This window comes from Procambarus clarkii, chromosome 38 (assembly GCF_040958095.1).
Source record: "Procambarus clarkii isolate CNS0578487 chromosome 38, FALCON_Pclarkii_2.0, whole genome shotgun sequence".
Lineage (NCBI taxonomy): Eukaryota > Metazoa > Arthropoda > Malacostraca > Decapoda > Cambaridae > Procambarus > Procambarus clarkii.
Window position 1 is genome coordinate 19189345 of NC_091187.1, and position 24000 is coordinate 19213344.

The 24000-nt window shown below is 43.2% G+C and overlaps 1 protein-coding gene across 1 annotated transcript in view; it reads right to left on the reverse strand.

The window, feature by feature from the left end:
- Positions 1 to 24000, reverse strand: part of LOC123771986 (uncharacterized) — a 46796-nt gene that overhangs the window by 12032 nt on the left and 10764 nt on the right. The window contains exon 2 of the mRNA XM_069337827.1: positions 6293 to 6374. Within this exon, the coding sequence (XP_069193928.1) occupies positions 6293 to 6374 (82 nt within the window). The remainder of the gene's footprint in view (positions 1 to 6292; positions 6375 to 24000) is intronic.

Consider the following 24000-nt stretch of genomic DNA (forward strand, 5'->3'; position numbering starts at 1 on the left):
GAGGGTAAACTGACGTCTGCCTCGGACAGGCAAAGGTCTATACTGCCCACATTAATTGGGAAGCTATTATTTGTTTATTTTGTATATATAAGCTATTTACGTAGCTTATATATAGAAAAAACATTATCTAATAGATTACTGATCTTTCTGTGTATGACAGTCAAGGCACAGACCCAGAGGCCAGATTCACGAAGCAGTTACGCAAGTTCTTACGAACGTGTACATCTTTCCTCAATCTTTGACGGCTTTGGTTACATTTATTAAACAGTTTACAAGCACGAAAACTTGCCAATCAACTGTTGTTAATGTTATAAACAGCCTCCTGGTGCTTTGGAGCTCATTAACTGTTTAATAATTGTAAACCAAGCTATCAAAGGTTGAGAAAAGATGTACAGGTTCGCAAGTGCTTGCGTAACTGCTTCGTGAATCTGGCCCCAGAGGACCACGATTGACTCGCCACTAACCTCCCTAGTGGTTATCAAGAAGATATCCGGCGAGATATCTAGCGTTAAGAATAAATTTCATGATATCAATCTTTTGAGAGACTGGAAGTTATTTTCTTTAAGATACTGAAGATAACAAAGTTCAGTTTCTATGGAACTAACGACCCTTAGATCAACTCAATCTCAACCCTTCAATCTCAACTCTGATTGTACCTGATGTGTGAAGTTAGATAACAGTAGAACTTCCTTCAATCCTAGTAGATAATATCCTTTGACTACATAATCCTGGTAGATAATATCCTTTGACAACATAATCCTGGTAGATAATATCCTTTGGGAACATAATCCTGGTAGATAATATCCTTTGGGAACATAATCCTGGTAGATAATATCCTTTGACAACATAATCCTAGTAGATAATATCCTTTGGGAACGTAATCCTGGTAGATAATATCCTTTGACAACATAATCCTGGTAGATAATATCCTTTGACAACATAATCCTGGTAGATAATATCCTTTGACAACATAATCCTGGTAGATAATATCCTTTGGCAACGTAATCCTGGTAGATAATATCCTTTGACAACATAATCCTGGTAGATACTATCCTTAGACAACATAATCCTGGTAGATACTATCCTTAGACAACATAATCCTGGTAGATACTATCCTTAGACAACATAATCCTGGTAGATACTATCCTTAGACAACATAATCCTGGTAGATACTATCCTTAGACAACATAATCCTGGTAGATAATATCCTTTGACATTGTAATCCCTCACTTGTGCTTGATAGAAATCTGTTGCGACCTCTGTGTTGCAGGATGAGTCTATGTTGAACAGTAAATCTGTCTCCGTTGGTATGAACAGTCAACAGTATACTTACAACCGTTGGTGTGAACAGTCAACAGTTAACTAGCCACCGATGGTGTAACCAGCCTGTGGAGCGTTGCTCAGCCCACTCAGCTATGAGCTGAGCAATTCACCTTCCAGCTGATGAGTACAGCATCAGTTGTTCATCTTAAAGTTGATGAGTACAGCATCAGTTGTTCATCTTAAAGTTGATGAGTACAGCATCCTTTCTCAACCTTAGTTATACTGAGGCAACGAGAGAGATTTGGCAATCCGGTTAAATGGGGTGGTATAAGTTATAAGTAGGTGCAGTGTTACTGATACTATGCCCCTAATTTCAAACTTATACCTCTGATACTCGACTCCGTATCTCGTATACCTTTCCACTGATATCGTGTTCTAATCTCAAACCCCATTTACTGTGATTACAATTATATGTCGTGGGATTCAAGAAGATCACATTCATCTTGGCTGTTATCAGCAGTTTCCTGCTGCTATCATTTTGGCTGTTATCGCCAATTTATTGCTGCTGTTATCTTGTTTGTTAGCACCCGTTTCCTGCTGCTATCTACGGAAACGCGATAACAATTGTTATCCGGGTCTGAATTGTTTTTTATTCTCTGTCCAGTTCACTCAATATATTTTTCTCAATGTTTCTCTCAATTTATTTATCTCTGTCTCTCTTTCACAATGTATTTCTCTCTCGATTTGGCTCTCCGTATTAATCCCGCTTTCTTAAGCTTTCTCTCTTTCTCTCTCTATCTCTCTCTTTCCCTCTCTATGTCTCTCCTTCTCTCTCTCTCTCTCTCTCATTTCCAGTGTTATTTCCACCCTAGAGACAGATGAGTAGCAATTCCCCGATGCGCCCAGCCTGAAACTGTCCAATCATCAACCACTTTGATCTAGTTGTTACCCACACGACCACACTACCACACGACCAAACTACCACACGACCACACGACCATACGACCATACGACCATACGGCTACAGAAACGATCAGAGCTGAGGCTTGAGCATGTGAAGTGCATCATTTGACAGCTCCAGTTTCCTTGAGATGTAATAGCCTCTCCCCCAGACGACCTGTCCAGGTCTCTGTCTCTGTCTCTCTGTCAAAACTGCAGAGTTGAGCACCGTAATATCGACGTTCCGTGACCAATAGGTTAGGTAGGATGCTTGGGTTTGAACCTTTCTGATTAGGCAAAACCAGTTTTTTTATTTTTGTATGAAATTTAAAATCGTTAATCTAGTGAAGTATCCAAAAGCCATCCCCTGTTGTGTCACCTGAGGCTACATACTGTCGGACCTGTGATGGTTCGTGATGGTATCACTGTCGATTAGGTTATACTTCTATTATTTTAAGAGGACATCTTCCTCCTCCACCCACATGTACTGCTGTGCTCGCTGCTGCTCAGCTGGTCCCAGCACCCACATGTACTGCTGTGCTTACTGCTGCTCAGCTTGTCCCAGCACCCACATGTCTTAACTGGACACTTGAGAGACAGTAGAGATGTCCTATTCTTCCGCTGTTCAGTCAAGTGCTGGGAACGAGTCTGTTTACATGTTTTAAGAAAGAGAAACGACCCTCTGTGAGACAGCCAAGAGACTGTTATTGGTCTGGTTGAGATGTCGTAGTCGTCCCCCTCCCTTCCCCTATCTTTCCCCCCACTACCCCCTGACCCCAGCTGTTGGGGTTCGGACCCCGCTCTGACGTCATGTAGTGGGGTTCAGAGACTCGCGTGAAATTCTTTCATCTGGTCCTGCCTTGAATTATTCACACGCTCCCGACCCCTTCATACAACATGTTGGGTCCTGCCTAGCTCAGCTTGTGACGTCATCTCAGGGATCTTCATGCTTGTGAAAAGTGTTCCTCTCTCAGCTACCATCACTCCAAATGGTCCTCTCTCAGCTGCCATCTAAATACACAAGCACCCACGCTACCAACAGCCCATAATTCAGATTCTGAATTGCAAATCAGACTAATCAAACAAATATGAGTGGAAGCTGCAAGCAAAACACGCCCAGTCATGGAGGGTTCTGCAGCTGCCAGTTAGTAAATATTGTTGACAGGAGGATTGTCTGGTGTTTGTGGGTGTATTGTGGTGTAGTCTGGTGTTTGTGGGTGTATTGTGGTGTAGTCTGGTGTTTGTGGGGTGTAGATTGGGGTATTTCCCTCTAATTTACGTCACTATCTTTACGTTCATGTTCCTATCATGTCAATCATGTTCGTATCATCTCATATATCATGATCTTGTCTATCCTGTTAAAATCATGACCAGAAGATAAATATTTCTCAGGGTCTGCTCTCAAAAAACTAGTTTACGTTCTCGTATTATTGGATTCCTATCCGGATTGATCCTATTTTCTCAGAGACGAATGACCTTTGTAATCCGGTTTGGTGCGTTTGTGTCTCACAAGCAGATGAAGACAAACAGGCTGACTCAGACCCAAGCAGATTGGAGACCACAGCCGGTCAGACGCACGCACACACACACACATACACACACACACACACACACATAGGAATCTGTACACCAGTTGATTGACAGTTGAGAGGCGGGACCAAAGAGCCAAAGCTCAACCCCCGCAAGCACAAATAGGTGAGTACAAATAGGTGAGTACAGACACACACACACACACACACACACACACACACACACACACACACACACACACACACACAAACACACACACACACACATAAAATACACACACTTTCGTCATATTTTTTCCAGAAGAAGAAATCAATAAAATCCCCTCACTGAAACGATCCAAGTGTGAGTGTGAATTAGAGTGTAAGCTTAACTTAAAGGTTATAAGTACGTGCATATCGAGCGAATGACTCTGTTAAGAGTTCTAGATAAGTTAGTAGTCACTCAGTCTGCCCTTATATTCCTATTATCTATATTGTCTAACTTTTTCTCTATTCTTAAACCCGTCTTAGGAACACACTTGTTTCTTATTGACAATTATAAGACAAGTAGAGACCCGTTTTTGTATTCCTTTTCTGTTTTATATAAGAAAACTACCCTCTGCCTTGGCGCTCAAACTTGTACCTGTATTACCAGTAATACCAGGAGGGTACAGTGGTACCAGTGGGGTACACAGTAGTACCAGGGGGTACAGTAGTACCAGGAGGGTACAGTGGTACCTGGGGGTACAGTGGTATCAGGGGTATACAGTAGTACCAGGAGGGTACACAGTAGTACCAGGGGTACACAGTAGTACCAGGGGTACACAGTAGTACCAGGGGTACACAGTAGTACCAGGGGTACACAGTAGTACCAGGGGTACACAGTAGCACCAAGGGTACACAGTAGTACCAGGGGTACACAGTGGTACCAGGGGAACACAGTGGTACCAGGGGGTACGCAGTAGTACCAGGGGTTGCAGTGGTACCAGGGGTATACAGTAGCACCAGGGGGTACACAGTAGTACCAGGGTACACAGTAGTACCAGGGGTACACAGTAGTACCAGGAGTACACAGTAGTACCAGGGGGTACAGTAATACCAGGGGGTACACAGTAGTACCAGGGGTACACAGTAGTACCAGGGGGTACAGTAATACCAGGGGTACACAGTAGTACCAGGGGTACACAGCAGTACCAGGGGTACACAGTGGCACCAAGGGTACACAGTGGTACCATGGGTATACAGTGGTACCAGAGGGGTACACAGTAGTACCAGGGGGATACACAGTAGTACCAGAGGTACACAGTAACACCAGGGGGGTACACAGTAGTACCAGAGGTACACAGTAGTACCAGGTTTACACAGTAGCCCCAAGGGTACACAGTAGTACCAGGGGGTACACAGTAGCACCAGAGGGTACACAGTAGTACCAGGGGGTACACAGTAGTACCAGGGTACACAGTAGTGCCAGGAGGTACACAGTAGCATCAAGGGTACACAGTAGTGCCAGGAGGTACACAGTAGCACCAAGGGTACACAGTAGTACCAGAGGTACACAGTAGCACCATGTACTACTGCGAACTTCGTGACACAATGATCTACTGTGAGGGACCTACTCACAAGGCTCAGTTGGGGTTCAGGAAAATATACATCCTGTATAATATAAAGTCCAGGTTGTATGCTTCAAGAAAGTATACACAGCCTTCGTAATACACACGAACAACACCCCCTCCCCCCCCCCCCTCTATTCCTACCCTGGAATCCTTTTAGTGTGGTTCAAAGAGATTTTGCTTCTCGCCTCTTGAACGGATTTAAAACTCCATCTCATATCTCTCTCTTCCAAAATACATATTGATGACCCTGCTATGACTATGTTTGCATCATCAGCTTCTCAAAGATACCTCACGTTTTCACCATTGAGATGGATGAAAACTGAGACCCAGAATTTAGTTCTTGTAAATATTAGAAACCTCATTCGTTATTTCTCCACTGTCCTCCACCCTCTTCTACCTGAGTCCTTAAACCCAATCCTCCCCAAAACCCCCAATCTCTAACCCCAATTTCTAAGCCCAGTTCATCACCTCAACTAAATCGTTCAGCAAATCCTCGATCTTTCAATCCAATCCTTCATCCTCATCTTTCATTCCAATCTGTCTCCCTAGTCCATCACCCCAATCCTTCACCCTTTTTCCTCATCAGAATGCTACTCCCCAATCCCTCAATTGCAACTGTTGACCCCAACCCTTCACTGTAATCCCTAATCACATTCCCTCAACTGCAACTGCTGATCCCAACCCTTCACTGTAATCCCTAATCCCAATCCCCCACTCCAATCGCTCACCCCAGTTCCTCGCGCCCTGGAACCTGGAAACCTGATCGGAAGTGCCCCTTGAGTTCAACATGAGCGGCCATCTTCCCTTTCACGTTAGAAGAGGCCCTCTAAAGCGTGTAGAGGTCACTCTAGAGGCTCTAGGGAAGGTCACTCTAGAGGCTCTAGGGAAGGTCACTCTAGAGGCTCTAGGGAAGGTCACTCTAGAGGCTCTAGGGAAGGTCACTCTAGAGGCTCTAGGGAAGGTACTCACTTTTGTGTCCGTGCTAAGAGCCGCTCTAGAAGATCGGCCGTATAGTCGACGTCGGCTTGTTGAACGGCGTCCCCTTCTCGTCCTGTGGAAGGTGGATAGAGCTTGGTTAGTGTGAGAATAGTGGCGACCGGTTACGTGGTCAATATGAATAGTGGCGACCGGTTACGTGGTCAATATAAGTGCTGGGGCCAGATTCACGAAGCAGTTACGCAAGCGCTTACGAACCTGAACATCTTTTCTGAATCTTTGGCGGCTTTGTTTACAATTATTAAACAGTTAATGAGCTCCGAAGCACCAGGAGGCTGTTTATAACAATAACAACAGTTGATTGGGAAGTTTTCATGCTTGAAAACTGTTTAATAAATGTAACCAAAGCCGTCAAAGATTGAGAAAAGATGTACACGTTCGTAAAGTACTTGCGTAACTGCTTCGTGAATCTCGCCCCTAGTTAGAGTTTCTAGGTAGGGATTATCAGTGCCTTTTGGGTCCGAAGTTGGAACAAAAGCTCACTGGCTTTTGTTCCAATTTCCAATTTCACTGCCTGTTTGTCGGTAGTGGTTAAAGGTAACGGATTATTGTGGTTAGTGGTTGATTGGTGCTACCTTTCAGGTAATAGTTGTGATTAGCTCTAGATAGTGATTGGTTTAGTCACGGGTTAATTTGTTTGCAAGTTGGGTTTGAAATCATAGTTTAAGAGGATTAATGTCATTAGTTAAGGGGTTATAATGGACTTAGGGTGAAGGAAGTTATGAAGAAACTAGAGAAAGGGGGGGCCTCTAATGGTAGTTTGGGTGGAGGTTGAGTGATGGTTGTGGTCAGAGGCTGGTAGAGTGGCAGTGCGTCAAAGGGGTAAGTAGTTGTGGTGGTGTTGGTGATTTGAGGTTAGTGATGGTGGTTAGCAGAGGAGGTAGTAGTGGTAGTTTGGAAGAACCACCCACTCAGTTCATCTGGTTTCCGTATCCCCAATTACAGATTTAACAATATCAATATCAACTATTACAGATTTAGCGATATCAACTATCACAGATTTAGCGATATCAACAATTACAGATTTAGCAATATCAACTATCACAGATTTAGCGATATCAACTATTACAGATTTAGCGATATCAACTATCACAGATTTAGCGATATCAACTATCACAGATTTAGCGATATCAACTATTACAGATTTAGCGATATCAACTATCACAGATTTAGCGATATCAACTATTACAGATTTAGCAATATCAACTATCACAGATTTAGCGATATCAACTATCACAGATTTAGCGATATCAACTATTACAGATTTAGCGATATCAACTATCACAGATTTAGCGATATCAACTATCACAGATTTAGCGATATCAACTATCACAGATTTAGCGATATCAACTATCACAGATTTAGCGATATCAAGTATCATAGACTTAATGCAAAACGTGAATGTTTTCCATTCGTGTTTGTGGAAAAAACTGATCAGGCAGCAGAATCATAAGGAAGGTCCTTGTTTACTTTGTAAATCTTGACTATTAGTGAGCTGTCTTAATATGTCTAGGCGACTGGAATCATTCCATTACTTTTCATGTCCTTGACATGTCCAGGTCACGTCTGATTGGTCCGCTGAGTCACAGACCATGGTATTGATTGGCTTGTGTTGTCATTGATGATTGATGAAGCGTCGCTTATAGGTCATTGGTAAGATTATGATCATTGTCATTCGTGGATTGATTGTGGATTGAATTACCTATCTGGATATTGGTTTTGATTGATGGCCAACGTGTACAGGCAGTTTTCCCTACCGGATTTTGTGTTTATGAGGTGATGAGGAGGTGAAGGGGGGTTAGGACGTGAATGGGGGGGGGGGTCAAACAATCATTCTGAACTACATGTCAATGATATAAAAACCATTTCAACATTAGAGAAAATTTCCCTTGGCTCATAACTTTGTAACACATTCATATCCTATGTGTTAGGTCACATGGTTAGGTTCGGGTAATTTAGCACATCAATTTTGTGACGTTGTTACAACTGGAGAGGACGTTGGCAAGGCCAAAATGACCGTCTGTTTGGCCTTGCCAACGTGGGTAAAGCAACCCGTGTCCTGGTCAACATATTGGACTTTTAACTCGAGAGATCTCAATTAATTCCAACAGTCAGCCTAATAGAGGTAAGATTAACAGAAAGTTAAGTCTTATATATGGTTAATCTTTGAGTCTATAGGAAGAGCTTCGAGTCATCCTCGATGTGGAGCGATGAGGAGTTTTCCTCAAGTCATAAACCATTTTGAAACCTATTACTTTATTCATGAAGAATGAGGAGGTGGAGGAAGAGGTGATTAGAAGAGAGAAGAGAAGAGAGAAGAGGAATATAGGAAGAGCAAGTGTATCATGTGTGGATCAAACAGTTGTCTACCTGTCTTGAATCAAATTGTGGTGGTAGTGGTGGTGATAGTGGTGGTGATAGTAGTGCTAATGAGAGTGGAGGAGCTGTCTCACAAGTCTCTATAGTCCTCCTCTTAGAGAGGAAAAACATACGCATCACGGGCTGCATATAATGCTATCCTCGTCACTATTGCCTCAAGCATCTCTCAGAGCAGCTAAGATGTTGCCATGGAGACCAGGTGGGAGTTCTATTAATAGAAGCTTGAACTTAGCGTCTAACTTCAAGCTTATAATAAGCTTGAAGTCAGAACCCGCGCCTTACAAACATACAAGTTATATATATTTATATAGGAAATGACACAAACATTTTATTCATTTTTAAAAATACTTGAAAGTTCGATTTATTCTACAAATAACATACAGGTTATACACGTTCACTCGATATACAAAATACATCCGTAACACACCACTACAGTATACTGCATTACTAATACATCTATGCTTTTTTATTTTGTTTTTCCAAGCTGCAGAAAAAAAATCTGGGTTTTTATTTATAGTACAATAAAACGCACCGGCCACAGAGCTCAGTTGGGGCTCTACACGAGCCACAGAGCTCAGTTGGGGCTCTACACGAGCCACAGAGCTCAGTTGGGGCTCTACACGAGCCACAGAGCTCAGTTGGGGCTCTACACGAGCCACAGAGCTCAGTTGGGGCTCTACACGAGCCACAGAGCTCAGTTGGGGCTCTACACGAACCACAGAGCTCAGTTGGGGCTCTACACGAGCCACAGAGCTCAGTTGGGGCTCTACACGAGCCACAGAGCTCAGTTGGGGCTCTACACGAACCACAGAGCTCAGTTGGGGCTCTACACGAGCCACAGAGCTCAGTTGGGGCTCTACACGAGCCACAGAGCTCAGTTGGAGCTCTATACGAGCCACAGAATTCACACGTAGGCCTCTCAGCCCAGTTACGGAGCTCACTTGGGACTCTCTATATTAGAATTCCAGTCATTCAATCCCCCAATCACAAGGGTTTCTGGTGATTCTCAAAAAAGAAAGATATTGACCAAACCATCAATAGCAGCAAAGATATTGACTAAACCATTAATACTAACAAAGATATAGACCACAGCATCAATATCAACGAACTCAACACCTCACGAAGTACTAAAATTCCCCTCCCTCCCTCCCTCCCCTTTTCCCTTTCCAATCGACAACAACAAGTTTTTAATATGCTCGCTAATCAAAAATCAGGATTCGAATCATAAAGGCTCTATAGAACACCTCACCATAAAGAATCTAAAGGATGAAAGAGAACTGGGTTATCATAAACGGGTTCAGAATCAAAACAGATCCGAGCAGAGTACTGTAAACAGGAAGAGCATTGGATTCTCCTAAAGATTGGACTCGATCTAATTTATCCTTTGAATCGATTCAACACGATTTTGCTTCGTTACATTTTGTATTAATTGTAGTTTGCACGATCTTTATTTTTAGCAATGGATTTATTTTTTTGTAGGTTTAATACAGTAGGTAAACGCCAACTGCATCAAAACGACACATATTAAATGTCGCTAATGAAAATGAGATGAATACCTTGAATATTTCTCATTAAATCGACATGAATATGTAAAAAGATTCTAATCAAAATCCGACGACTTGGATTCAGGAAGGTACATTAAAGTCTTGTAGCGACGTTCCAATAATGTGACAAAAATACAGTTGCGAAGTCAAATTAATAATATCCAGAATGCCTTGCTTCCGAAAATATTATTATATGTGTTATCAACAACACAATCTTCCGTGACCTGGAAACATTTTAATGATTACAGAAGTATTAATACGTATGATAACAAAATAATGAATCATTTTCACACAGGAGACGATTTTATTCCAAACCCTTCCCCCCCCCCATCAGCTCCAAACACCTCAATCCCCCCTCCAACCCAAACACCACGACCCCAGCCCCCCATCAACCCAAACACCACGACCCCAGCCCCCCATCAACCCAAACACCACGACCCCAGCCCCCATCAACCCAAACACCACGACCCCAGCCCCCCATCAACCCAAACACCACAACCCCAGCCCCCCATCAACCCAAACACCACGACCCCAGCCCCCCATCAACCCAAACACCACGACCCCAGCCCCCCATCAACCCAAACACCACGACCCCAGCCCCCCATCAACCCAAACACCACGACCCCAGCCCCCCATCAACCCAAACACCACAACCCCAGCCCCCCATCAACCCAAACACCACAACCCCAGCCCCCCATCAACCCAAACACCACGACCCCAGCCCCCCATCAACCCAAACACCACGACCCCAGCCCCCCTATCAACCCAAACACCACGACCCCAGCCCCCCATCAACCCAAACACCACGACCCCAGCCTCCCATCAACCCAAACACCACGACCGCAGCCCCCCATCAACCCAAACACCACGACCCCAGCCCCCCATCAACCCAAACACCACGACCCCAGCCCCCCATCAACCCAAACACCACGACCCCAGCCCCCCATCAACCCAAACACCACGACCCCATCCACCCTAAACCCAAACACCACCCCCCCCCCCCATCCCTTCCTCTGGAGTCTCATATTCTCAACGGACCAACAAAGGCTTGAAGCAGCGTTCCAATAACCTCACGGAAGCTCTGCAATAAACATGAATTTACTGTATGTAGATTTTAACATACTCAAAATATTTTAATAACGGTTGCATTAAAAATAAAATATTGCATAGTTGCAAAGAAAAAAGTTATTTTTGTTTTTGTTTTTTTTAGCGAAGCGCACAAGGAACCGTCGACCCAGTTATTTTAATGTAAACATTTAGGGTTTCTGGTCCTCCAGAGCTACCGCCGGAAGAATGTATCAATCCGGATTAATCCGGTAGACAAAGCTAAACCGGAGTCACGTATTTACTCGGTTATTATATTAAAATCCGGGTGCTGTGTTCCAGCAATCCCAGCTATGCCCTGGAGGACGGGCGATAATATTTTATTGTATTGCAAGATAAACCGACTCCATGAGCTCCTGGCATGAACGCTCGAGCGCTGACAACTAACGCAGGCAACGAGGCTCTAACAACTGCTCAATATCGCGGGTAATTAGCTCTCCAACCCCAGGACGAGCGCTTCAGGGCTCAAAATGAGCACGTCAGGTCCCTGGAATGCATTAAGAAGTGATGTGGTGGAGGCAGACTCCATACACAGTTGCAAGTGTAGATATGATAGAGCCCAGTAGGCTCAGGACCCTGTACACCAGTTGGTTGACAGTTGAGAGGCGGGACCAAAGAGCCAGAGCTCAACCCCCCCCCCCCCCCCGCCCCCTGCAAGTACAACTAGGTTAGTACACAAGAGAAAGCCAGAGGAAACAGATCCAGGAAGAAAACAAAAATACAAAAAATATTTTGTCGCTTGCCAAAATGAGTTATCTGAGAGAAGCTGAATAAGCAGTGCTGGATTGGTCCACTAAGAAACGGAGGTTTCGAGAGAGATGTGTGAATTACCAGATTATTAGACTACACGAAAGAGCGAACCCATGAGGAATAATAAGGAAATAAGGCAAACATACAATAGAGGTTTCCATGATATTTTCTAAGCTGGAAACTCAGGTGAGTCACGAGATCTAAGTTACCCACTGACAAGAATCTATTGAAAGGCCCACCAACATTGCCGCCACACGAGACGTACCTTACCTTGAGGTTACCTTGAGGTGCTTCCGGGGCTTAGCGTCCCCGTGGCCCGGTCGTCGACCAGGCCTCCTGGTTGCTGGATTGATCAACCAGGACTGATCAACCAGGACTGATCAACCAGGATTGATCAACCAGGACTGATCAACCAGGACTGATCAACCAGGACAGATCAACCAGGACTGATCAACCAGGACTGATCAACCAGGATTGATCAACCAGGACTGATCAACCAGGACTGATCAACGTAGTCATTAAACAACTAGAGGAACAGATGAGAGCCACACTTCATCTCACTATTCTAAAATATTCAGTGGATATTTTATGCAGCTCCCTTGCTATAAATTAAACTCATTAAAAGGGGGAATAGTTACCATACTATTGGAAAATGGCTAATGTGTTTCTGCTTATGCTTTCTTGATCAGACCACACACTAGAAGGTGAAGGGACGACGACGTTTCAGTCCGTCCTGGACCATAACAATCGACTTGAGAATGGTCCTGGACGGGCCGAAACGTGGTCGTCCCTTCACCTTCTAGTGTATGGTCTGGTCAACATACTTTAGCCACGTTATTGTGACTCATCGCCTGCACAAGTATGCTTTCTTCACCTGCCTCTGTTCTCATACTAGCGTCCTCAATATGTAGAAACGTTTACATATTCAGTAACCAGAAGGTGTTGAATAGCTTTCCAGCGTTAACAAACTGCTTCACAAACATAATAACGTTTCTCAACGAGATGATATCATTCAAACAAGAGAGATACGGTTGTGCAGATTGCAGATTCCGTGTTCCTTGATTGTGAAAAGCATTTGACATTATCTCGCACAAAGAGAGTCATATTTAAACAAGATATAGAGGTTTCGAGAATCTAAAATAGTAGTTTGTATTGTTTTCTGAGAGTACCTCACAGGAGAAAGACAAAGGGTCACAGTGAGAGTGAAGATTAGAGAATGGAGATAAGCAAAGAGGGTCACCACGAGGCCTCATTTTGTCCCAAAGGTACGATAACGACCCTACAGGAAATTGGGTCCTTTGAATCATCGGTGGCCGTTGATGAAACGTTGATGAGTGGAATCAGATCAGAGGATGACTGTGATGAATTAGGACATGAAATAGACACTCTTCAAAGGTGGGAAGGGAAAGGAACCATCAGGAGAAACCGCCAACCCATTACGACTATATAGCACTGGGAAAGGGGTCAGGATAAGGATCTGGGATGGGACGGGGGGAAGGAATGGTGCCCAACCACTTGTGGACGATCGGGGATTGAACGCCGACCTGCATGAAACGAGACCGTTGCTCTACCGTCCAGCCCAAGTGATTAGGCACCAGAGGTGTGCACAAACATTAATACTGGACTTTAGTCAAGACAATTGAACAGTTACGAGGATGAGAGCTAAATAACACCAGAACAGCAGTACAGAGAACAAGGAGAATATTTCTTCATCAGATGAGAAGAAAACCACACAGCCAAATATAATGCCAGAGACACACACTCTGGCCCGCGTCAGGATTACCTTCAGAAAATTAGATAAATTTGTCTTTTCGATTGCTATACATAACCTACGAGAGACTTTGCCTAGAGTATGCAGCCGAGGCGAACAATTCCTAACTGCAGAACTTCAAAATAAAGATGAAAAGATATGTAAAAAAAAAGAGCTTAGTTTTGACCAAGGTTAACCTGACCACACTGAAGGAGACAAGGGACTGAGGGGACATGATAACGACATATAATATTCTAAAAACTAATTCGATAGATAAAGGAGGCGGAATAGGTTGGTACTGGTGTGTCGAGGGGCTCCAATACATACCAGAGAGAACTCCTGTGATAGGGTGGAATGGGTTAACCCATTCCATGGAATGGGGTTAGACAATTAAATGTTTAAAGCTTTCTCATCATACAATTGTGTTTGTCAATATGAAAAGAAGAGTGGTGACATTGTTAGAGAATTAAACTAATGATTAAAATGGTTAAAAAGGCTTTGCTAATTAGTTATTGCACCACTCTGCAAGAATATATGGTATTAACTCTCTTTATTTCTCTCTCTCTCTCTCTCTCTCTCTCTCTCTCTCTCTCTCTCTCTCTCTCTCTCTCTCTCTCTCTCTCTCTCTCTCTCTCTCTCTCTCTCTCTCTCTCTGTTATCAGGATATTACATGTGCTAAATGGAAACAAAAATTAGCCAACCTCTCCACCTACTTTCATATTTCCTTTTTCTTTCTTCCTTCCTCTACTTCCTCTCTCCTTTTATCCCTCCCTCCCTCCCTCCTTCCCTCGTGTCCTCCTCTTCCTCCCTACCTACTCACCCTCCCCCATTTTCTCTCACCTCTCTCAGTCTTCACCAGCTGACCTCTCCATTCTCATTCCCATTAATGTCAAGACTCTCTCCCGCCCATTTCTTTATCTTTTCCTGCTCTTACTTTCCCAGACACCCGTATTACATTTTCTTCTACGCATCCTCTTTTTTTCCCCCTCTCATCATTCTCTTTTCTTCCCTCTCAACATCCTCACCCTCTCTCTTCCACTATTCACATCTCTTCTCCTCTGTGTCTCTATTCTCCACATTGTCTCCTCTCTAAATTCCTTCCCTTTCCCCCTTTCCTTCTCTCTCCTCCCTCTCCTCTCCTCTCCCCCCATCTCTGGCAACACCACACACTCCATATTCATGGCAAAATTACCCAGAATAGTATCCCAAAGGGGTGATAGTGAAGGATGAAGAGGGAATTGGGATTATCCCAGACAGAATCTAGTCCCAAAAACTGTCCTTTGAGTTCACTCGTTCCTCTTCTCTCCTTATCCAGGGTCTATTCGTCCTGTAAATCAAAGATACATTGACGAGATATAACCACATGGATAAAAAGTAAGGTTTGCTTTACAGGCTTTAGATTTACAGGCGTCAAATGGCAGGTCAGAAGGTCAAGAACTGGGGGCCAGATTCACGAAGCAGTTACGCAACCACTTACGAACCTGGGGCCAGATTCACGAAGCAGTTACGCAACCACTTACGAACCTGGGGCCAGATTCACGAAGCACTTACGCAACCACTTACGAACCTGGGGCCAAATTCACGAAGCAGTTATGCAAGCAGTTACGAACTTGTACATCTTTTCTCAATCTTTGGCGGCTTTGTTTACAATTATTAAACAGTTAATGAGCTCCAAAGCACCAGGAGGCTGTTTATAACAATAACAACAGTTGATTCTGAAGTTTTCATGCTTGTAAACTGTTTAATAAATGTAAACAAAGCCATCAAAGATTGCGGAAAGATGTACACGTTCTTAAGTGCTTGCGTAACTGCTTCGTGAATCTGGCCTGTGGAAGATAGGGTGAAGTTGGTCAACAATGAGACGGTCTCAGAGAGTTTAGGACGCGTCGTAACAGCTGGGTGGCTGTGACCTGACACGGTTGGGCGAAATTGGTGGCTTATATAAAGTGGAATCCTGTTTACAGCCGTTGATGCAACGCTTTTTATAGGTCCTCGATACGAAGAAGCAGAAATATTGTTCCTGTACACTGTAAGGAGCAAGGAACTTGTTCCTGGACACTGTAAGGAGCAAGGAACTTGTTCCTGCCCTCCCTAAGGATCAACAACATTGTTCCTTCTCTCGTTGAATAAATATTTAGGTCTTAAGTCTCCACTTAAGAGATCTTCATGCACCTCTTATCTCAAGTGTAACCCCTTACAGTTCGTATTTAGTAAATAGATAATAACGACCTCGTAGCCTTTGTTCGTAAATAAATGATAAAAATTATTATTATTTAATGCAAATTAGCTCTTTCCACTCATGCCATTATTACACCCAGATAAAAATAACCCGGCTGCCTCTAAATTATTTGTAACGAGAAATTTACATAAACGCAGTTGGGGAAAATACACATAAACATTATCTCTGCCTCTCGTGTTCAGTTCTTGGTAGTTTATACATGTTTTATGAGTTATTAAAGGCCTCACTTCGCCTCTGAGGTCGTGGTTGATTGATTGACTAGTAGCACTGGCTATGGTGATCCCGTTAGTGGACTTACCTGGCACAGGACCGGAGCTATATGCCCACCCAATAATCGGCTGGCCTTCTAATTTTCAAAGAAAAACTTTAAAAAGTTCCAGACTATATATATGAACAATAAACAAAAAAAAAATTAAGATAAAACAGTACAGGAATTTCTAGGGTCAAAAATATATATAAATTTTACAGAAAATTTAATCAAAACAAGACATTTTTTCCCGAATATACAAACCACAGAATATATAATTCATTATATACATTATACAACGTGTTAAAGCATTGATGCATTGTGTATCTCAAAGTAAGGTTATCTTTTGATATATATATATATATATATATATATATATATATATATATATATATATATATATATATATATATATATATATAAGCCTATACTTGCATAAACCACAAGTGAAGATAAACAATCTTTGGACAACACCCACCAGTGGGACTCGAACCCAGAAAGCACAACTACCTTCCAGTAGCTGGCATAACTAGTATGCTTTAACCCACTACGCCATCAGACCTTACAAAAGAAGTAGATAGTTCGAGATATATATATCTCAAACATCTCTACCTCCCGAAGGCACCAGATGAGTGAGGGGTCAGTCTGCAATTTTCGTCAAGCCACTGTCAATGTGAGAGAACTCGTGTCCAGCTTATAAGCCTATACTTGCATAAACCACAAGTGAAGATAAACAATCTTTGGACAACACCCACCAGTGGGACTCGAACCCAGAAAGCACAACTACCTTCCAGTAGCTGGCATAACTAGTATGCTTTAACCCACTACGCCATCAGACCTTACAAAAGAAGTAGATAGTTCGAGATATATATATCTCAAACATCTCTACCTCCCGAAGGCACCAGATATGCCGGCTACTGGAAGGTAGTTGTGCTTTCTGGGTTCGAGTCCCACTGGTGGGTGTTGTCCAAAGATTGTTTATCTTCACTTGTGGTTTATGCAAGTATAGGCTTATAAGCTGGACACGAGTTCTCTCACATTGACAGTGGCTTGACGAAAATTGCAGACTGACCCCTCACTCATCTGGTGCCTTCGGGAGGTAGAGATGTTTGAGATATATATATCTCGAACTATCTACTTCTTTTGTAAGGTCTGATGGCGTAGTGGGTTAAAGCATACTAGTTATGCCAGCTACTGGAAGGTAGTTGTGCTTTCTGGGTTCGAGTCCCACTGGTGGGTGTTGTCCAAAGATTGTTTATATATATATATATATATATATATATATATATATATATATATATATATATATATATATATATATATATATATATATATATATAGAAACAATATTCATATTTCCCTTTGATGTACCTGCACAGAAAACGGGTATTATGTTCTCTAATGAGAAATAGAGAACTTGAAAATACATTTAAGAGAGAGAAAGAGTTTTCACTCTCATATTTTAGTTATTGTTTGATATTAATATTGTGATTTGATGTCCTTTGTATTCTCCCACTCTCTCTCTCTCTCTCTCTCTCTCAAATAATAATAATAATTAGCCGTTAATGAACAATTAATAACATTATAATTTGATTTCACTCTCACTAAACATTTACGTTTTCTTTGACGGGCGTATTTCAGCAGTTGTTTTATAGGGGAGACTGCATCAACTTCCCCGGAGGCTATTCTGGTTTTTTAGGGGGAGGGGAGAGTAAATTGTTTTTAAAATGTGTTAATATAGGATGGTATAAAAATATTCTCCTGGTAATCTATCCTTCGGGTACAAAGTGAGTGGGTGTTGAAGAGAGAGGGAGGGAGAGAGAGAGGGAGAGAGGGGGAGAGAGAGGGAGGGAGAGGGAGGAAGGGAGAGTGATAGAGAGAGGGAGAGAGAGGGAGGGAGGAAGGGAGAGTGATAGAGGTGAGAACGTCAGTCCTGTGTTAAAAATACGTTGCCTCTTTAAGTGAAGAGCTGTCAGCGGGTGTATTTATTAGTTATATTTACTATTTGCTACTGTGGGATCAAGCTGTTAGCTCTTGGCCCCGCCTTTCTAACCGTTGGTTGTCTAATGTATTGACTCCTTGATCAATTTTCCTCTATCATATCTATAGACACACACACACACACACACACACACACACACACACACACACACACACACACACACACACACACACACAGGGTGAGAGAGAGACATACAGAAAATATACACATACACTCAGAGAGAGAGAGAGATAAAGTGAGAGGGATACCTGGATGTAGACACGGTCGTCTTGATAGGATAACGGGTTAGAGAGAGAATAATAAGGATAAGAATAGATAATAAGCCAATCGTCTACAGATAATACAAAATAAAACTTGACTGGAACTACAAATTGTCGATTTTATAGCTAAAGAAACTCCAAAAATAGATATTAGCATCGATAAACACAAATCTTAAGGGGCATTGCAGTCAGTAATTCACGTTTTTCCGTGGTCGTAGAATGGTCGAATATGTTTCGACCTCATATCTTAATGAAGCCAAATGTCTGGTACTCGTCAGTGATTGGTTGGCTGAGGTGATGAAGTTGACTATGTACCAGCTCGTCCTCTCCTGGGGGTGGTATTGTTTGTGTAAGGCAAAACATCTTTGTCAAAGCTCGCTATGTGCCTTGGGTAAATCCATATTCAGTCCTCCTGACCTCTCTTTCTCTTTCTCTCTTCTCATCTCTCTTTCTTGTACCTCTGCGTCATATGTTGTTATTTCTGCTTCTTCTCTTGCTGTTCCAACCGCTCTTCTTACAGCTGTTGCTTCTCTTATTGCTTCTTCGATTTCTGCAGCGACGGACGCCACTCTCTTGCACTTCTTAAGACAGATGCTGCAATCAAAAAGCAGTAAATCTTGCAGAGAAATAGTTGGTTCTTGCTGATATCTGTTGTGCTCTCTCTCTCTCTCTCTCTCTCTCTCTCTCTCTCTCTCTCTCTCTCTCTCTCTCTCTCTCTCTCTCTCTCTCTCTCTCTCCTGTGAGTGCTAGGCTGTCGCTCACCCTCTAAGCTCTGGAAACATAATAATAGTTTCAAGTTTCTTTCCCTACTAAACATCACTCTGAAATTACAGTGTCTTGTATATGTAAGTTGCTGGGAGCGGGAAGTAGGAAGAAAATGGGAGGGTGGAAGGAAAACGGGAATACACAAACCACTTGTAAACAGACTTTAACACCAGGATCTTTACATAAATTTATATTCATCAAATAACAACAAATCATCACAGCAACGACAAAGAAACGAGGAAATTAAACGAAAGAAATTAGTCCAACAAAAGGCGAACACCAAAATCAAAATAATTGATGTATAAACCGGAATTAATAATGACTAAATAACCGGAGCACAGTTCAGTAATAATAGTGCCATTAGTGCTATGATGATAAAGCAAGGTTGCATATTGGAGAACGTTTTGTACATTAGGCTTATTAGTGCTCCATAGCACCCAGAGCAATTGATGGTCCAGTCAATCCTACATGAACCTCCAGTCAACCTTACATGAACCTCCAGTCAACCTTACATGAACCTCCAGTCAACCTTACATAAACCTCCAGTCAACCTTACATGAACCTCCAGTCAACCTTACATGAACCTCCAGTCAACCTTACATGAACCTCCAGTCAACCCTACATGAACCTCCAGTCAACCCTACATGAACCTTCAGTCAACCCTACATGAACCTCCAGTCAACCTTACATGAACCTCCAGTCAACCCTACATGAACCTCCAGTCAACCCTACATGAACCTTCAGTCAACCCTACATGAACCTCCAGTCAACCCTACATGAACCTTCAGTCAACCCTACATGAACCTTCAGTCAACCCTACATGAACCTCCAGTCAACCCTACATGAACCTCCAGTCAACCTTACATGAACCTCCAGTCAACCCTACATGAACCTCCAGTCAACCCTACATGAACCTCCAGTCAACCTTACATGAACCTCCAGTCAACCTTACATGAACCTCCAGTCAACCCTACATGAACCTCCAGTCAACCTTACATGAACCTCCAGTCAACCTTACATGAACCTCCAGTCAACCATACGAAGACTTGCAGTCAACCAAGAAACAAATGGCCCTTGCAAGAATAAGCAACAAAGGACAGCATGCAGCCCCTCAGAGACTACAGACTCGTTAATATCTCCAACGACAAATTTCCCGCAGGAAAACCAAACGACTTTTTACCCGTAAACAATGAACGGTCGTCGCAACTTAACCTATAAATAAATAAATAATAATCCTAATAATATTAATTATGATTAATAATACTCATTAATTATGAGTATTATTATAATGTGAATTATATATTACTCATTAGTTTCGTTAGCGGAAGAGTTTGTCACATTGAAAATAATGCTTGTGTAGTGAATCACATTTTTTTGTGTTAATCGAGTATGAGAATGATGTGGTTTAGGCGGGCTGTTGTTGTTAGTGTTCTGTGTGAGATCACTCTTGTTGTTGTTTCAGATTTAGCTACTCAGAACGAAGTGTGCATGTAGCACGGGCTATGGTGAGCCCGTATTTGGGATCACTCGGGTGGAGGGTTGCCTTCTAGGGAGGGTGTTGTAGGGCTTACCCGCCAAACACACACCGAAACTACGACGTTGGTACAACGTTCGAACAAGTTTTAACACCTCCTAACCTGTTATAACAACCAATATAGCAAGTTGTATCAACGTTCTAATACGTCGTAAACACGTTCAGCCAAGATGTAACAACTTTATTACAAGTTGTAACAAGCGGAAAATAGAGACAGTTTAGGTTTGTGTTTCCAGGGTACTGGCCTGTAATCGAAGATGGAAGTGGTGCTGTTGAGACAGAGACACAGAGAGAAAGGAGAGACACAGAGAGAGAGGAGAGACAGAGAGACAGAGAAATAACTGTGCTCTAGCCTACACATATAGATAAGAATAAATGCCAACTGCTACGAAGGGTCATAATAGTCAGCAACTTTCAGCAATATCATCCTTATGAAGGTAATGGCTTGTCACATTTGTGGCTGAGATAACACGAGCCATGATGATAACAGGACTGAATGATGCAAATAGTACCAGATATCCAAATGAAGGGCAAAGTCCTAATGCTTTAAGATGAAGTCAACATATTGAAAATATAGTTTGACTTCTCAGTGCCCATGAAAAGTCAGGCGAGATCACTCAAGCAAGGAAGGCAGCAAAGATACCTTACCCAAGCAAGGAAGGCAGCAAAGATACCTTATCCAAGCAAGGAAGGCAGCAAAGATACCTTACCCAAGCAAGGAAGGCAGCAAAGATTCCTTACCCAAGCAAGGAAGGCAGCGAAGATACCTTACCCAAGCAAGGAAGGCAGCGAAGATACCTTACCCAAGCAAGGAAGGCAGCGAAGATACCTTACCCAAGCAAGGAAGGCAGCGAAGATACCTTACCCAAGCAAGGAAGGCAGCAAAGATACCTTTCCCAAGCAAGGAAGGCAGCAAAGATACCTTACCCAAGCAAGGAAGGCAGCGAAGATACTTAAGAATGTGGTCCAGTGCTGGACTGTCTTCCCACTAACATCAGAATGATGGCCAAGGTGGAACACAGCGCAATAAAAGATATTTTTAAGCTTGACTCCTTCTCCTTGAACTAGTCACAACATCAGAGGAGAAGTCTGAACCAAGCGAGATGTGCGTGGAATTAACTGCCATGCATAATGTCACTATTGTCAATATTCCTCACCTGGCTCAACTTCGTGGACAAGCAGAAGGTGGCACTTGCAACACAAGACGCTCAGTCATCATTATATATATATATATATATATATATATATATATATATATATATATATATATATATATATATATATATATATATATATATATATATATATATACTGTACTCCGTGCGGTTCATAGTCATTTCCCTTCCCTCTACCCTTTTGTACATTCATGCTACAGTATGGATCTTAAGCTGCTTTTTGGCGAACATGAAATTGACTCGCGAGGAGGCGTCCAACAGGGTGACCCCCTCGCTCCTCTCCTTTTCTGCTTAGTCATCAAATAAGTCACAGAGGTCCTGTCCAGCGAGCTTAACATCTGGTTCTTGAATGATGGTACCCTAGCTGGTTCCCAAGACTCAATCCTGGAGGACATCAGAAAAATCCAGGAGCAAGGTGCAGTTTTAGGCCTCACCCTGAACCCTTCTAAATGTGAAATAATATGTTCCAACCAGGGCATCGTAGAGAGAATAGAGGGTCTTCTGCCAAATATCTATAAAACTAAACCTGAAGACAGCACACTCCTAGGAGCTCGCCTGGGGTTGAAAGCCATCGATGAGGTCCTTGATAAGAAAATCGCCGACCTTAAGAGGATGGATGGGAGGATTGAGGATATTGATGCTCATGATGCACTCTACCTCATCACCAGATGTCTGTCCCTCCCCAGGTTAACCTACTTTCTGAGGTGTTCACCATCTTACAGTAGCCAAAAACTAAGTATGACCGGTTACTGAAATCAATGCTAGAAAAAGCCCTTAACCTCTCTCTCGATGACCTACAGTGGAAACAAGCCTCTCTTCCCGTAAGATTTGGGGGCCTCGGAGTTCGAACAGCAACGCAAATCGCTGTTCCAGCCTTCCTGTCCTCCTTATCTACCTGCCCACTTACATCAGCTGGCAGGTGTACATGATCCCAATTTTACACGCTGTGCCACAGAGTGGGCCTCTCGTGCAGGCCAATCACCTCAACCACCATCCCCAGAAGCCCACAAGCAATAAAGCTGGGATGGCCCCATTGTAGACCAAGTTGCTGCAGAGTGCCTGGGTGCTGCAACAACACAACACGACATTGCTCGCCTCACAGCAGTAGCAGCACCACATGCAGGGGATTTCCTGTTAGCAACCCCAATGTCGGCAACTGGCACGCGTCTCACACCACACGCCCTCCGAATTGCTGTGGCCCTCCGCCTTGCTGCCCCAATCCACACCAGATATAGGTGTATTTGCGGCGAGGTGGTGGCTGACAGGTACGGCCACCATGGCCTACTCTGCCAAAGCACAGAGGGATGGCACTCGAGGCACAGTGAAGTTAACGACATCATGAAGAGGAGCCTCACCACAGCTGGATGCCCAGCTGAAAGAGAGCCCCGTTACCTAACGCCCCGTAACTCTGATGCTCTTATTGGTCGCCCGGATGGTATCACAGTGAACCCCTGGAAGAATGGCAAGCAGTTGGTATGGGACTACACGTGCGTATCAACCCTGGCTAACACCTACATTAACCTCAGTGTTGGACAACCAGGTGGCGCTGCCACCCACAGGGAAGCAGCCAAATCCCGTAATTATAGAGAACTGGATCACCACTACAATTTTGTCCCCATTGCTTCTGAGACACTCGGCGCCTGGGGTAAAAGTGCTACCAGTTTTTTGAAGGAACTGGGTTCTAGGCTCATTGAAACAACAAGGGACCCAAGAGCTGCAAGCTTTCTTTTCCAGCGCCTCAGTGTGGCGATACAGAGGGGAAATGCGCACTGCATCCAGGGTTCCTGCCCGCCATCTGAGGAGCTGGAGGAACTCGACAACCTATTATAACCATCTTTGTAACCCATACGTAACTCCTTTTTTGTAACAAAGTTCAAATAAAGTAAATATATATGTGTACATACAAAAGAATGGGGGTGGTAGGAGAAGATA